At 39.3% G+C, this 11957-nt stretch overlaps 1 protein-coding gene across 2 annotated transcripts in view; it reads left to right on the top strand.

Moving 5' to 3' along the window:
- The first annotated feature begins 2115 nt into the window (after positions 1–2115).
- The window catches only part of adgrf3b (adhesion G protein-coupled receptor F3b), a 29289-nt gene continuing 19447 nt past the window's right edge, over positions 2116–11957 (top strand). For both annotated transcript variants that reach the window (XM_075459264.1, XM_075459263.1), the window contains exons 1-8: positions 2116–2257; positions 2648–2744; positions 5383–5440; positions 5663–5675; positions 5855–6004; positions 10995–11147; positions 11294–11349; positions 11462–11517. In XM_075459264.1, coding sequence (XP_075315379.1) covers positions 5390–5440; positions 5663–5675; positions 5855–6004; positions 10995–11147; positions 11294–11349; positions 11462–11517 — 479 coding nt within the window. In that variant the 5' untranslated portion in view covers positions 2116–2257; positions 2648–2744; positions 5383–5389. The remainder of the gene's footprint in view (positions 2258–2647; positions 2745–5382; positions 5441–5662; positions 5676–5854; positions 6005–10994; positions 11148–11293; positions 11350–11461; positions 11518–11957) is intronic.

Genomic DNA, 11957 nt, shown 5'->3' with positions numbered 1-11957 from the left:
AAAAGTCGGCTCCTACTGTGCCTAATGGACTTCTAGAACTAGAAGAACTAAGGTACGCCAAAACTCGCCTGCTGACTGAATGAATGAATGAGGAAATCAAATGGCGTGTGCGGCTGAAAGAGGGCACTCGAGGTTCATTGAGAAAAACCTGGTCCTGACCAGGTTAGGTTAATAGAGTCTGTTACCACGGTTACTGACTGATAGCTTAAGTTACCTCTATCTCTGAAACAGGCTAGAGTTACCCCTCTTTCTCTGTTTTGAGTTACCTCCCTTTGTGAAACAGGAAACTCAGAGTTTCCCTCATTTCAGGTTGAATAAACTAAACCTGCTTTGTGAAACGGATCTCTGGTCCCTGAAGACATCTCACCTGGTGAAGAAAATCCAACAAAGGCTCTTCTTCCTCATGAAGTGACGGGCTACACTCTCCTCTCAGCTGCTTCCTTCCGGAAAACGGTATAAAAACATAAAAACGCACCACTAGACTAAGGGACAGCTTCTTTCCCAGAGCTGTCCTTTAGCTGCCAAATCCCAGTCTTAAAGGCATGATGAGTTAGTGAGTGTGTACTAGTGGACTGCGTGGGATTTGGCGCTGTACTGCCCTTTATTACACTTTTATTACATATTAATTTCCCTGTTAACATCTCCCTGCTACTACACAATTGTACACATCATCTTATTATTTGTACATATTTATAGTGTGTGTATTGCTGGTATTTTTAATATGTGTCTTTAGATATATTTTATGCATACTGTGCCTTGTGATGCCAAGACCTACCAACTATGTGTATGCATAATGTGATTAAAGAATTTTTGATTGTTTTTGGTACCATTTATCAATTTTATTTTTATTTTTGAATGTATTTCCGATTATGACAGCTTCAGTCCTCCATGAGTACTAACCAAACCAGGCGATAGCAAAGCATGACAGGTCAGTTCAATAACCCAAAGAACAAAGTGCAAACCTAAACATCACAAATTCCACAGACCAAGACATATCTGCATACTCCAGCTTCCTCCCACAGTCCAAAAACATGCTTGTAAAGTTAACAGGTGATTCTAAATTGACTGTTGACAGCTCAAAGTCTACTCGGATCATTGCATCATCTTTTCTATGCAAATACCCGACATATGGTTGTTTGCCAACCTAACGTAAAGCTGTGAAATAAGAAAAGTAAAAATACTAAAAGGCAATGAATAGTCTGTTTCCATTTGACACAGGATGCTAAGCAATTTCCAAAACTGAATGCATGACTACTGCAAACCTAACTTCATCCTATGCACCTGTCTCTGCCAGCCCTTAATAGGTGACGTGTCTTGAGTTGGAACATTTAAATAAGGAGGTAAAGCAGGAGAAAATGCAAAAAGCAGAGTTTGCAGGTGATTCTCTTTGCATTTGCTTGGTTTCATGATAATTTTGTTCTTGTTTTGTCTTTGATCAAACTAACTTTCCCTTATGTGCTTTATTATTACAGTGACCACTGATTTAAGTGAGTGAACACCCTGGTGTGTGTTATGTATAAAAGTAAAACTATTCATTATTCTAGCATTTTGATGACATTATAAAAAGCTGTACAATTTGATTTTCATATAGTTAAGGTGACGCTAATTTCACTTGCCCAATACTTTAAATTTAGATTATAGCACAAGTAGAGTAATGGAATAAATACACTTTTCACTAGTGATCAAGTCTAATCTGCATTGATTGTGCGTAAGTGAATAGATTTTGGTGAACCCATCTTTTAAGAGGTTATGTGTATGTTTTTTAAATTTTTTTATTGTTTCAGTAAAAGCTCTGGCAAGTAAGCAGCTTTGTGTGTAATCATGAGGTAATGTCAGGTAATCTTACACAACACACGTACGACAGTTTCATGAGACATGCAGCTGTGCTGTGACCTGAAGGAGAATGTTTGATTTGGTAGACAAATATTCACGCAAAACTCAAAGGCTTTGTACGCATGCTGACCAATTTGGCTGGCATGGAGACTGCCATCAATGCAAATGACGTTTCAGCACAAAGCCAGGACACAAGTTTTGCCTACACCCATGCCCTCCCAAAACATAAACGCACCACCCTCAACAAACATACTCTCACCAGCCAAAACAGTGTCTTTGAGACAGATGCACTCACTTACTTTGACTCTAATGTTGATGAGCTCCTGAGAGGTATGGGGCACAATTAGTTCTCTGTTAATTAGGTGCAACAAATCTGATAAGTAAACCCCTTTTTTAATTGTGCAGTGCAACTGCAACAGCTAAGGTAAGAACATTTTATTCAAATCGTTTTGTTTTTTTCATATATTTATTTGAAAAAAAATATACCTATTAAATTAGGTATGAAGAGAGATGAGATCCCCTTAATGTTGCAGAAAGTTAAATGTATGACTCTGGTGTGAATGATATCTCAGCAGAATATAAGTGAAAAACTTGACATGTTAAACATTGTAATGATCACACATGATGATTTTCAGTTACAAAGTCATGTATCCTCATGTATGAGTCTAAACTTTTAAATCTGAGTGCTCTTTTTGATGTTTCAGTGGCAACCATCAGCTTGTTGAAGTTCAAATTAAAACTCAACCAGTGAGGTTAAGAATTGTACAAATTATTCGTAAGATAAAGAAAACGTCAACCTCTGTTTTGTTTGCAGGATTTCCATCCATCCAAAAAACAAAAACATTGTTTTGTGACGCCATCAAGGTGGACTACGCAATTCATGAGTAATCGACTGGCAGTGAGGGATCAGGGTAAGCATACAATTGATTTAACATTACTTTACTGAGAAAGTTGTACCTTGAGTTTTCTTTCTTTGCTAAAATGACAGCTGAATGCAAAATGATTATCTTCATTTTTAATTGGAGATATTTTTGTTCAATGAAGTGAGTAAATAAGGTTTATACAACAAAAATTGAGCTGGTAGCTCATTAGAGCACCAGCTCAATTTTTGAGGCCTGCATATAAATTCTGCTGTTGGTCAGATTTGATATGCCCACAGTGTAACAGTGGCTGAAAAGAAATGGTGTTCTAACCCAACAAGAAAATGATGTGGACATGAATATTAATGTATGTGATACAGGGTATATGCTGCCATTTATGCAGGAAGGAAAAGAAGCAGTGAAACACCAACTTGTTTGTGTTCCTAGCTCAGATGCAAAAAAATGCAAACAGATTGGCTTGAATAAATACAAACCTCCAATTCAATGGAAGGAAAAACAGATAGCTGCTGATAAGTGTTTCATGAAAGCTGGTGCATAAAAAGTGGTCCATTCTGTGACTCTTCTGACAGAGTTAAATGACAGTAGATACTAAAAAATGTAATAACAAATGTCTGATTAAAAAAAAAACAAATAAATACATTGCAAGAATATTTACAGTGACATCCTGTAATATTTTAGCTATATTCAATTATAATGGGTTTTTTTTAGGCTCTGTTAGCCTAAATCCCTAGGGTAGGGTTTGTTAGTCATAAATGTGGCATTTATACATATTGCAACGAAAGAGACTGACTTATAAGAAATATGAGTATTTTCTTATATAAGTGACAATCCACTTTTTGAAAATGTAAACTGTCCTGACTGACACAAACTCTAAACATAAAGTGTTTTTTATTTAATGTGTTCTGGCCCAAAACTGCAGATATCTATGACTCAGCAAAGAGTGATATATTGTCCTTCGATGTCATGGTTTTACATCTTATTATCTGCTCAAGAGGCTCATTTCAAAAGGATGTGGGCAACTGTTTTTTGTTGTTGTTGTTATTATTGTTATTTTTTTCATTGAAAAATACCCAGAGGTCATTTCTGTCCACAACTCTTTTGGTCTCAGGAAAGAGGGAAGATTATTTGTTTTTAGATTGGCCATGAAGTGAGTGTTTAGTGAAAAGTGCTATTGGGAAGGGAACATGCATAAAAGCCATTATGTTTTTTTAATTTGAAAGCACATACATGTATTACTAGAAGTGTATGGTCCACTCTCTGTTTCACAAAGAGAGGTAACTTAAGTTCTCGGTCAGTTACCGTAGTAACAGAGTCTATGAACCTAACCTGGTCGGGACCAGGTTTTACTCAATAAACATCGAGTTTCTCTCTGTCTCCGCCCTCTTTCAGCCACACACGCCATTTGATTTCCTCATTCATTCATTCAGTCAGCAGGCGAGTTTTGGCGTAGCCTAGTTCTTCTAGTTCTAGAAGTCCATTAGGCACAGTAGGAGGCGAGTTTTTTCACGAACATGTCCTTTTGACAACGATCCCGTGGATGAAGGTGCAGCATTATTGCACAGATGATTAAATATTTGCCAGGAGATGTTTTAGCATTTCCAGACAATTATCTTTTTGAGCGGCACCATCAGAATTTTGTTGGAACAAAAGAAAAAAATTAATAAAAATGAAATTTGTATGAATAGGCTTAAAAAAGATATAGGCCTATTATATTTTATAAAGGCACTTGTGTCTTGGGGGTGGATTCCCTCAGCCACTGGCCACTGGCCAGCTCCTCTGCCTCCGTAAAAGGTGGCAGTGCTTGGCCACCAACCGTTTTATGGGCATCTGCCTTCTTTCTGTTGGCTGAGTAGAAGTCTGTGTTCGTTTAAATAGGCTTAACTATTTAACAGAACATGATATAGATGAGAAGACATTTATGTGTGTGAAAATAGCATTGTGTTATAGCAACTGCACAGTGAAATAGCCACTTAATATTTACTTTACAATATAAATCATGATCAAAATGAGGTACCTCCATGCTGAGGTCTCACCTGTTTGAACAATGTTTTTATATTTAATCTTAAACTGCTGCCAAGTGCGCTTCTCCCCCGTGGGATTGCACCTAAATGAAATCATTTCTAATTCGAGGTTGGTGAAAAACGTAGCCCGCCTGTTCCCCGTTGCCATGGTGACTCGTCGAATCGGGGCTCCATTGGTGCTGGCTTTTTAAAGTTGTGGTGCATGCGCTAAACTCAAGGTGAAACTACTCAGAGTTTACTAAACTCACTGAAATCAGTGTTTTCTATCTAAGAGTATATCAACTCAGAGTTCAGGATTAGACTCAGTTTGTTGAACCTTCTTTGTGAAACGGACCCCAGGTGGTCAACTTTATTATTTTGAATCATTCTCCAACACCCTGGTATGTCAAAATTCATGAGAATCTAACAACTAACTTCGAGAACATCAGGCAAACAAAACATGTATCAACCATTAACATATGTGATGTATACTGTAGCTTTGAGACTGACTTTGAGTTGTTCAAACCATAACAAGCTGAGGGTTGCTGTAATCTGTCTTTTATTCAATGTCCTAAAGTACTGCAGAAATATGTAATGATATAAGATGGTAATCGTATTTTCAGGTAACTTTCTTAATTAGTGATAATCTTGTGCATTTCTTTCTCCAGAATAACAATGTGGACAAGGGTATTTATTTGTCTGCTCGGAGCTGTGTTCATGTATGAGGTAGATATCCTCCCTTTTTCAATGTGTTATATTTTCGTAGGACTAAATTTAACAGAGTCTTGTTTAAAGTTATAATATAGTTTAATGCACAGCGTGTAACATATATAAACAGCCATATTCACTTACTTAAACTGAAAATGACAAATGAGAAAAAAACATATATATCACAATTTTTGGACAAAAAAAATAATTCTTGTATGTGCCTGTTTTTTGTCCTCGCAGGTCATTACATCAGGTGAGATACTTCTCTTCAATGATATTGAGGAGACTTAAAGTTTCAAAAAAGAGAGAAAAAAAAATCACAATAGAGTAACTGACAGCCTAATCTCACCATTATTTAAAATGTTCCATTTTTGTATGACTTATTATCCATTTAAAATTAATTGTCTCTTATTTTGTTTATTGCTGTTGAAGATATCTACATTTCTGAGCTGATGGTGGAAAGTAATGTCACGCTGGAAGCTCAGGATATCCTGTCAAGTTGGAATACGTCTTTCAACCTCCAAGTGGCCGGCACTGCACAATCTCACACAGTGACGCTTTTAGACAGAGAACTGGTCGCAGGTATATTTTTTTATCATTAAGGCAATAGAAAACCTCTGTGGTTAGCCACTCACAGCACCTGGTTGGGCCAAGAGAAGATTAATGCATCGACTTTTAACCCAAACTTAGTCCAATTGAATGGGCTAGATTTTTAGCCACTAATGTCCTTTAGTTTTTAACATTATTCAGGCAGTTATCACATTTTCTTTCACATAACCTTTAAGTGATATTTAGGTTTTATTTTTAAAAAGTGTGGTTGATATTGAGGAGCCTACCTTTTTTTCTTTTAGTATTATTATTATTAGAATGATTTTTGTCTTTACAACTGTTTTGCTCTGAACAGCTCAGCTCTTGCAGAACACAAAACAAGAAAGATCAAAAAGTGTGTGTGTAGTGGCGAGCAGTGTGGGTCAAGTTAATGGGAAATAGTAATTAGTTACTGATTACTTCTCCAATCCAGTTACTTTACTGATTATTTATTTTCAAAAGTAATTAGTAACTTTAATAATTACTTTACTTAGAAATAGAAATAGAAAAATACTTTATTCATCCCCCAATGGGGGAAATTTAAATAAGTAGCTCAAAAAAATGATAAATATTTACAATGATTATATATTACCAATAACAATGATAATAACAATACTAATAAAAATACTACTACTACTACTACTAATAATAATAATAATAATAATAATAATAATAATAATAATAATAAATGACTGAATCAATCAATCAATCAATTTGAGAAGAACTCTGTTAAAAAAACCTTACGACTGTTGGAACAAAGGATCTCCTGAACCACTCAGTCCTGCAGCTGCTCCGCTGTCCTGCCAGGATGCTGTGGAGACGATGTTTAATTGTTCTCCAAAACAGAATACAATTTCCTCCTCATCCGTTTCTCCACCACAACACTGAGAGGGTCTAGCCATTTGCCTACAACAGAACCAGCCTTTTTCACCAGTTTGTCCAGACCCCTACAGTTTTGTCTGTCGTGCTACTCCTCCAGCAAACAACAGCATAGAATAGTGCACTTTCAATGATAGTGTGATAAAACATGCATATCTGTCTCAAGAAGAACAGACGGCTCTGGCCTCCCCTGTACACTGCTTCTATGTTGGCAGACCACTCCAGTTTATTATCCAGCACCACCCCAGGTATTTGCAGGTCTGAAAAGTCTCTATCTCCCCTCCATCAATGCAGACTGACTGGCATGGAGTTTTAGATGTCCTGAAGTCCACCACCAGCTCTTTGGTCTTGGTAGTGTTCAGGAGCAAACTGTTATTTTTGGTCCAGCCATAGAAGGACTCCTCAAGGTCCCTGTACTCCTTCTCCTGTCCACCGCGCAGACATGCCACAACAGCCATATCATCAGAATACTTCTGGATGTGGCAGGACTGAGTTGTACCTGAACTGCGATGTGTACAGGGTGAAAAGAAAAGGAGCCAAAACAGTACCCTGCGGAGCCCCAGTACTGCATTCCAGTGTTCTAGAAACACATCTCCCCATCCTGAGATACTGTGGACTGTCTATAATCCACGATTTTAGGGAGGGGGCCACACCCATATACCTATAGGTTTGTCTTTCAGTATGGGAGACCATATGGTGTTGAAAGCACTGGAGAAGTCAAAGAATATAATTCTCACATATGAACCAGGCACGTCCAGATAAGCATACACCCGATGCGACATGTACAGAATCACGTCTTCCATTCCTATGTGTTTCTGGTAGGCAAACTGGAGGGGGTCACCCAGCTCCACCGGTTGCCCTAATTTGGGCACTGGTATGAGACAAGAAGTTTTCCGCAGCACCGGGACTTTTTTCATCTGAATGCTCATATTGAAGAGCCTCTGAAGAGGGACTGCTAGTTGACCAGCACAGTCCCTCAGAAGCCTTGGACAGACTCCATCTGGTCCTGAAGCCCTCCCTGACTTAAGTCTCCTGCAGCTGTGCTCAGGATGCCTGGAGGTAGAAGCTGCCGCAAAGGTGGATGTGCAGTTGGGTTCAGTAGGCCTGGCGGTGGAAGCTGCAGTAGAGGAGGAGGTACAGCTGGACAGAAGAAGCCTGTTGATGACAGTTGCTGCAGAGGTGGAGGTGCAGTCAGGCGGAGGAGGAGGCTTGGCGATGTGGGTTGCCATTGAGGTGGAAGTACAGCTGGGCAGTGGATGCAGTATAGAGGAAGCAGCTGTAGTGGTGGGGTGGAGGAAGCAGCAGCAGAGGTGAAAAAAGCTGCACTATCAAACCTGTTGTAATATTGGTTGGAAGTATTGGCTCTGTCCACATCACCTTCCACAGACTGAGAGTTCTTCAGTCTGTATCCAGTGATGGTCCTCATGCCCCTCCACACCTCCTTGGTGTTATTGTTCTCCAGCTGTCTTTTTACCTTTGTCTTGTACTCCACCTTAGCTCGACGTAATGTTTTTTTAAGCTCCTGCTGTACACTCCTCCGCCTTTCTCCATCCCCATTCTGGAACGCCCTCTTATTCTGGTTTAGGAGGTCTTTGATGTCACTCATTATTTGGATAGCACCTTACAGTCCTCACTGGAATCACAGTGTCCCTACAGAAGTTAATGTAGTCTGTGATGGTGCTGACCCTGCTGTCCATGTCAATGTCCATTTCTTCTTCCTCCAGCAGTACAGCCCAGTCTGTGACATCAAAGCAGTCTCTCAATGCATCACTCACCTCTGGTGACCACTTCCTGAAAGATCTGGTAGTAACAGGAATTCTTTGTACACAAGCTCTTTATGTGGGTTGTAGATAGACCATGCTGTGATCAGATCTACCCAGTGGTGGAAGAGACACTGCCCTGTAAGCCTCCTTCACGTTAGTATAGAACGGATCTAACGGACCTTTCTCCACATGTTTGACAGTCCACATACTGTACAAAGCCAGTCAGGCAGGAGGATAGAGAGATTGAAAGGTTGAAATCCCCTGTGATTGCAATGAATGCCTCAGGATGCTGGGTCTGTATCCTAGCAACGGCGTCATGGATGACGTCACACGTTGTAGGTGCTGCACTCGGTGGAATGTAAACAACAATGAGGACTGTGTATGGGAACTCTCTGGGCGCATAGAACGCACAAAAACCAACTGACAGCAGTTCAATGTCTGGACAACAAACCCTCTCCTTAACGGTCATATTGCGGGGGCTGACCCATCTCTGATTAAAAAACGGGATAACACCCCTGCCTTTCTGCTTACAGCCGCTCGTACTCAGATCTCGATCCGCTGGTTTGTGAGTCTGGTGTGTTGTCGTTCAGCCAGGACTCAGACAGACGGATCAAACTGCACTCCTTATACAGCCGTTGGTTCCACACAAGCACCTCTAGCTCATCACACTTGTTTGGTAGTGAATTAGCATTTCCCATATCAGGGCAGGGCAGAAAAGGCTTGTACCTCCACCTCATGTTGTGCCTCTTTGCCTTTAGTTTCTCTCCAGCTCTGCATCCACGGTACAGCTTTATAGCTCGGTCGGAATTGAATGTTTAATTCCGCGTCAAATCCTTGACAGTGCCAACAGTTCTTCTCTTGTGTACACTGCTCTATTAGTAGTGCACGTTGTCAAAAAATAAAAATAAAACAAAATATAGATAAAAGCAGATCACTAAAAATGTTCAGATAAAAACTAAAAGTTACATATAATCATATAAACGACTAAAAAAATTGAGAGCTACACAGACTTGCTGCCGATAAGGCCGCAACTAGCATAGCAACCGAACGTTGCTTAGTTACTTTTTAAAAACATGATGCACAACCTGAGTACGCTATAAAGCAATAGACCTTTCAGCCTAATTCTATTTTTTCTGCATATTCCATCATATAGAATTGAATCAAATGAAACAGTCTCTTTTTCAAAATACCTCTCAAGTCTATTTTCACCTGTTTAGCAGGAGAGGGGCCGTCTGACTTTTGCCCGGTGGAATTGGATGTGGTAGCCACAGCGGTCATGTCAGTGGGGGGATCCAGGGGTTTCTCAATGAGTTTCATATTCTTGTGCTGGCTTGCTCAGATTTGAGGTGGAATTTTTTGCTGTAGATAAAAATTTTCTTCCCACGCAGACTGTACAGCGGACACTAATGTGTTTTTTTTTTTTTTACAGAGTCAAACTCAAAGTACAATCGGTACTTCCAAGCATTAAACGCTTCATGGTCCTGTTGTCTCCCACACGCACTGACGTCACACTTGTCAAATGTGATTGTCATGAGACACTTTCACAAACAAAATCACAATTTAGTAACGCAGTAATGCAACCTGCTTGTGGGAAATTAACAGTAATTTAATTACTATTTTTGCAATTGTAATCCCTTACTTTACTCGTTACTTGAAAAAAGTAATTGGATTACAGTAACGCGTTACTTCTAACTGCCCATTACTGGTGGTGAGCCTAAAGGGCGAATTATACTTCTGCAACTGCGCACATCAATTGTCGCTTGGGTCTGGTCGCGAACCAGTTTTGCTGTTATGCATCTGCGCCCTCGGTCTGGAATTTCTAGGGACGCACAGCAGTTTCCCCCCCAAAAGTATTCGAGAACTCGCGAGAATTTCGGTGGGCGGTGACGAGAACTTCGGCGGCGCCAGCGGAAGTGTTTATCTTTCAAAACAACAATGGCGTGTATGCAAGATATGGATCTGGAGTTGCTCGACATCGAAGAAGAACAGCTTCTTTTATTGGAGTTGGCGAAAATGCAAAGGAGGAAGCGTAGGTGGTCACACAGACAACCGGAAAGGCATACCAAGGACCAATCACAGCCGCTTTTGTCTGCGCACTTCCATTGGTGGTCTGCGTGCGTCTGTCACGTAGTCAGGATTTTTTTGAGGTGCACGAGTACGCGCGCAGAGCCTCTGCGTGGGGGAGTGGTCAAGATTTTGACGCTCGCAGAGGCTATGCGTCCGAGCGTCAGAGGCTTTGCGTCTGAAGCATAAATTAGGCTTTAGTTACAGGAGATGGAAACCACACAGAAACTAAACTCAATGAATGTTTTTTCAACTCAGGTTAATTCTTTTCTCTTTAGAGTGCCTGATTGTTGGTGAGGACTATAGCTGCAACTGCTCTACAGGGTATCATTGGAGCAATGAAGTTTGCTACACTTATAATTGCTGTCGTGAAACTACGTGCACAAAAAACGTGTCTTTCATCTTACCTATCTGTGTCGAAAAAGACGAAGGTAACAGTCCTGATAGTAAATTAGTGGCGTATTGGAATTTGAGTGACTACAATCTCATGTTTTTGTGCATTCTTCATTTTTAATGTGTTCGATTTTGTCGTTGATATCAGAAAAGAAACTAATGCTAATATTTTCAACCAACACAGTTGTCATCAATGGATCAGTAGAGGTTACTTCCTGGACTCAAACTCATACTAACGAGGTATATCTCTCTCTTTTTTCAAAATGTAATATTATTCTCACTAAAAATGTCACTGTCACACACAAGTCAATTATAAATATTCCTGTGTTTTTTTTCCGTTTTTTTTTCAAAGCTTAAACAAGGATTTGAACTCCTTAATGCCCTGAAGGACCTGAATATAACTACGAGGTATTGTACACAAAACTATTAATTTATTTGTTTGGTATTATGTTGACTAAGAGGGGGGAAATGATGTATTTTATTTGAGTAACATATTTAACCATTTGTGATTTAAAAAGGTAGAGGGAAGCTGATAGTTATGGAAGCCCATTTCCGCCATGATAGAAAAAATAAAATACCAACAGGAAGTCATAATTTTGACTTTCAAAGTCATAATTATGAGATAGAAAGTCATAATTATGATTTTAATCTCGAAATTATGACTTTGAATCTCATAATTATGACTTTCTATCTCATAATTATGACTTTGAAAGTCGAAATTATAACTTTGAATCTCATAATAATGACTTTGAAACTCGAAATTATAACTTTGAATCTCATAATTATGACATTGAAAGTCGAAATTATGATTTTAATCTCGAAATTATGATTTTGAATCTCATGATTAT

Source organism: Odontesthes bonariensis, chromosome 24, assembly GCF_027942865.1.
Source record: "Odontesthes bonariensis isolate fOdoBon6 chromosome 24, fOdoBon6.hap1, whole genome shotgun sequence".
NCBI lineage: Eukaryota > Metazoa > Chordata > Actinopteri > Atheriniformes > Atherinopsidae > Odontesthes > Odontesthes bonariensis.
This window is presented reverse-complemented; position numbering and strand designations above follow the sequence as displayed.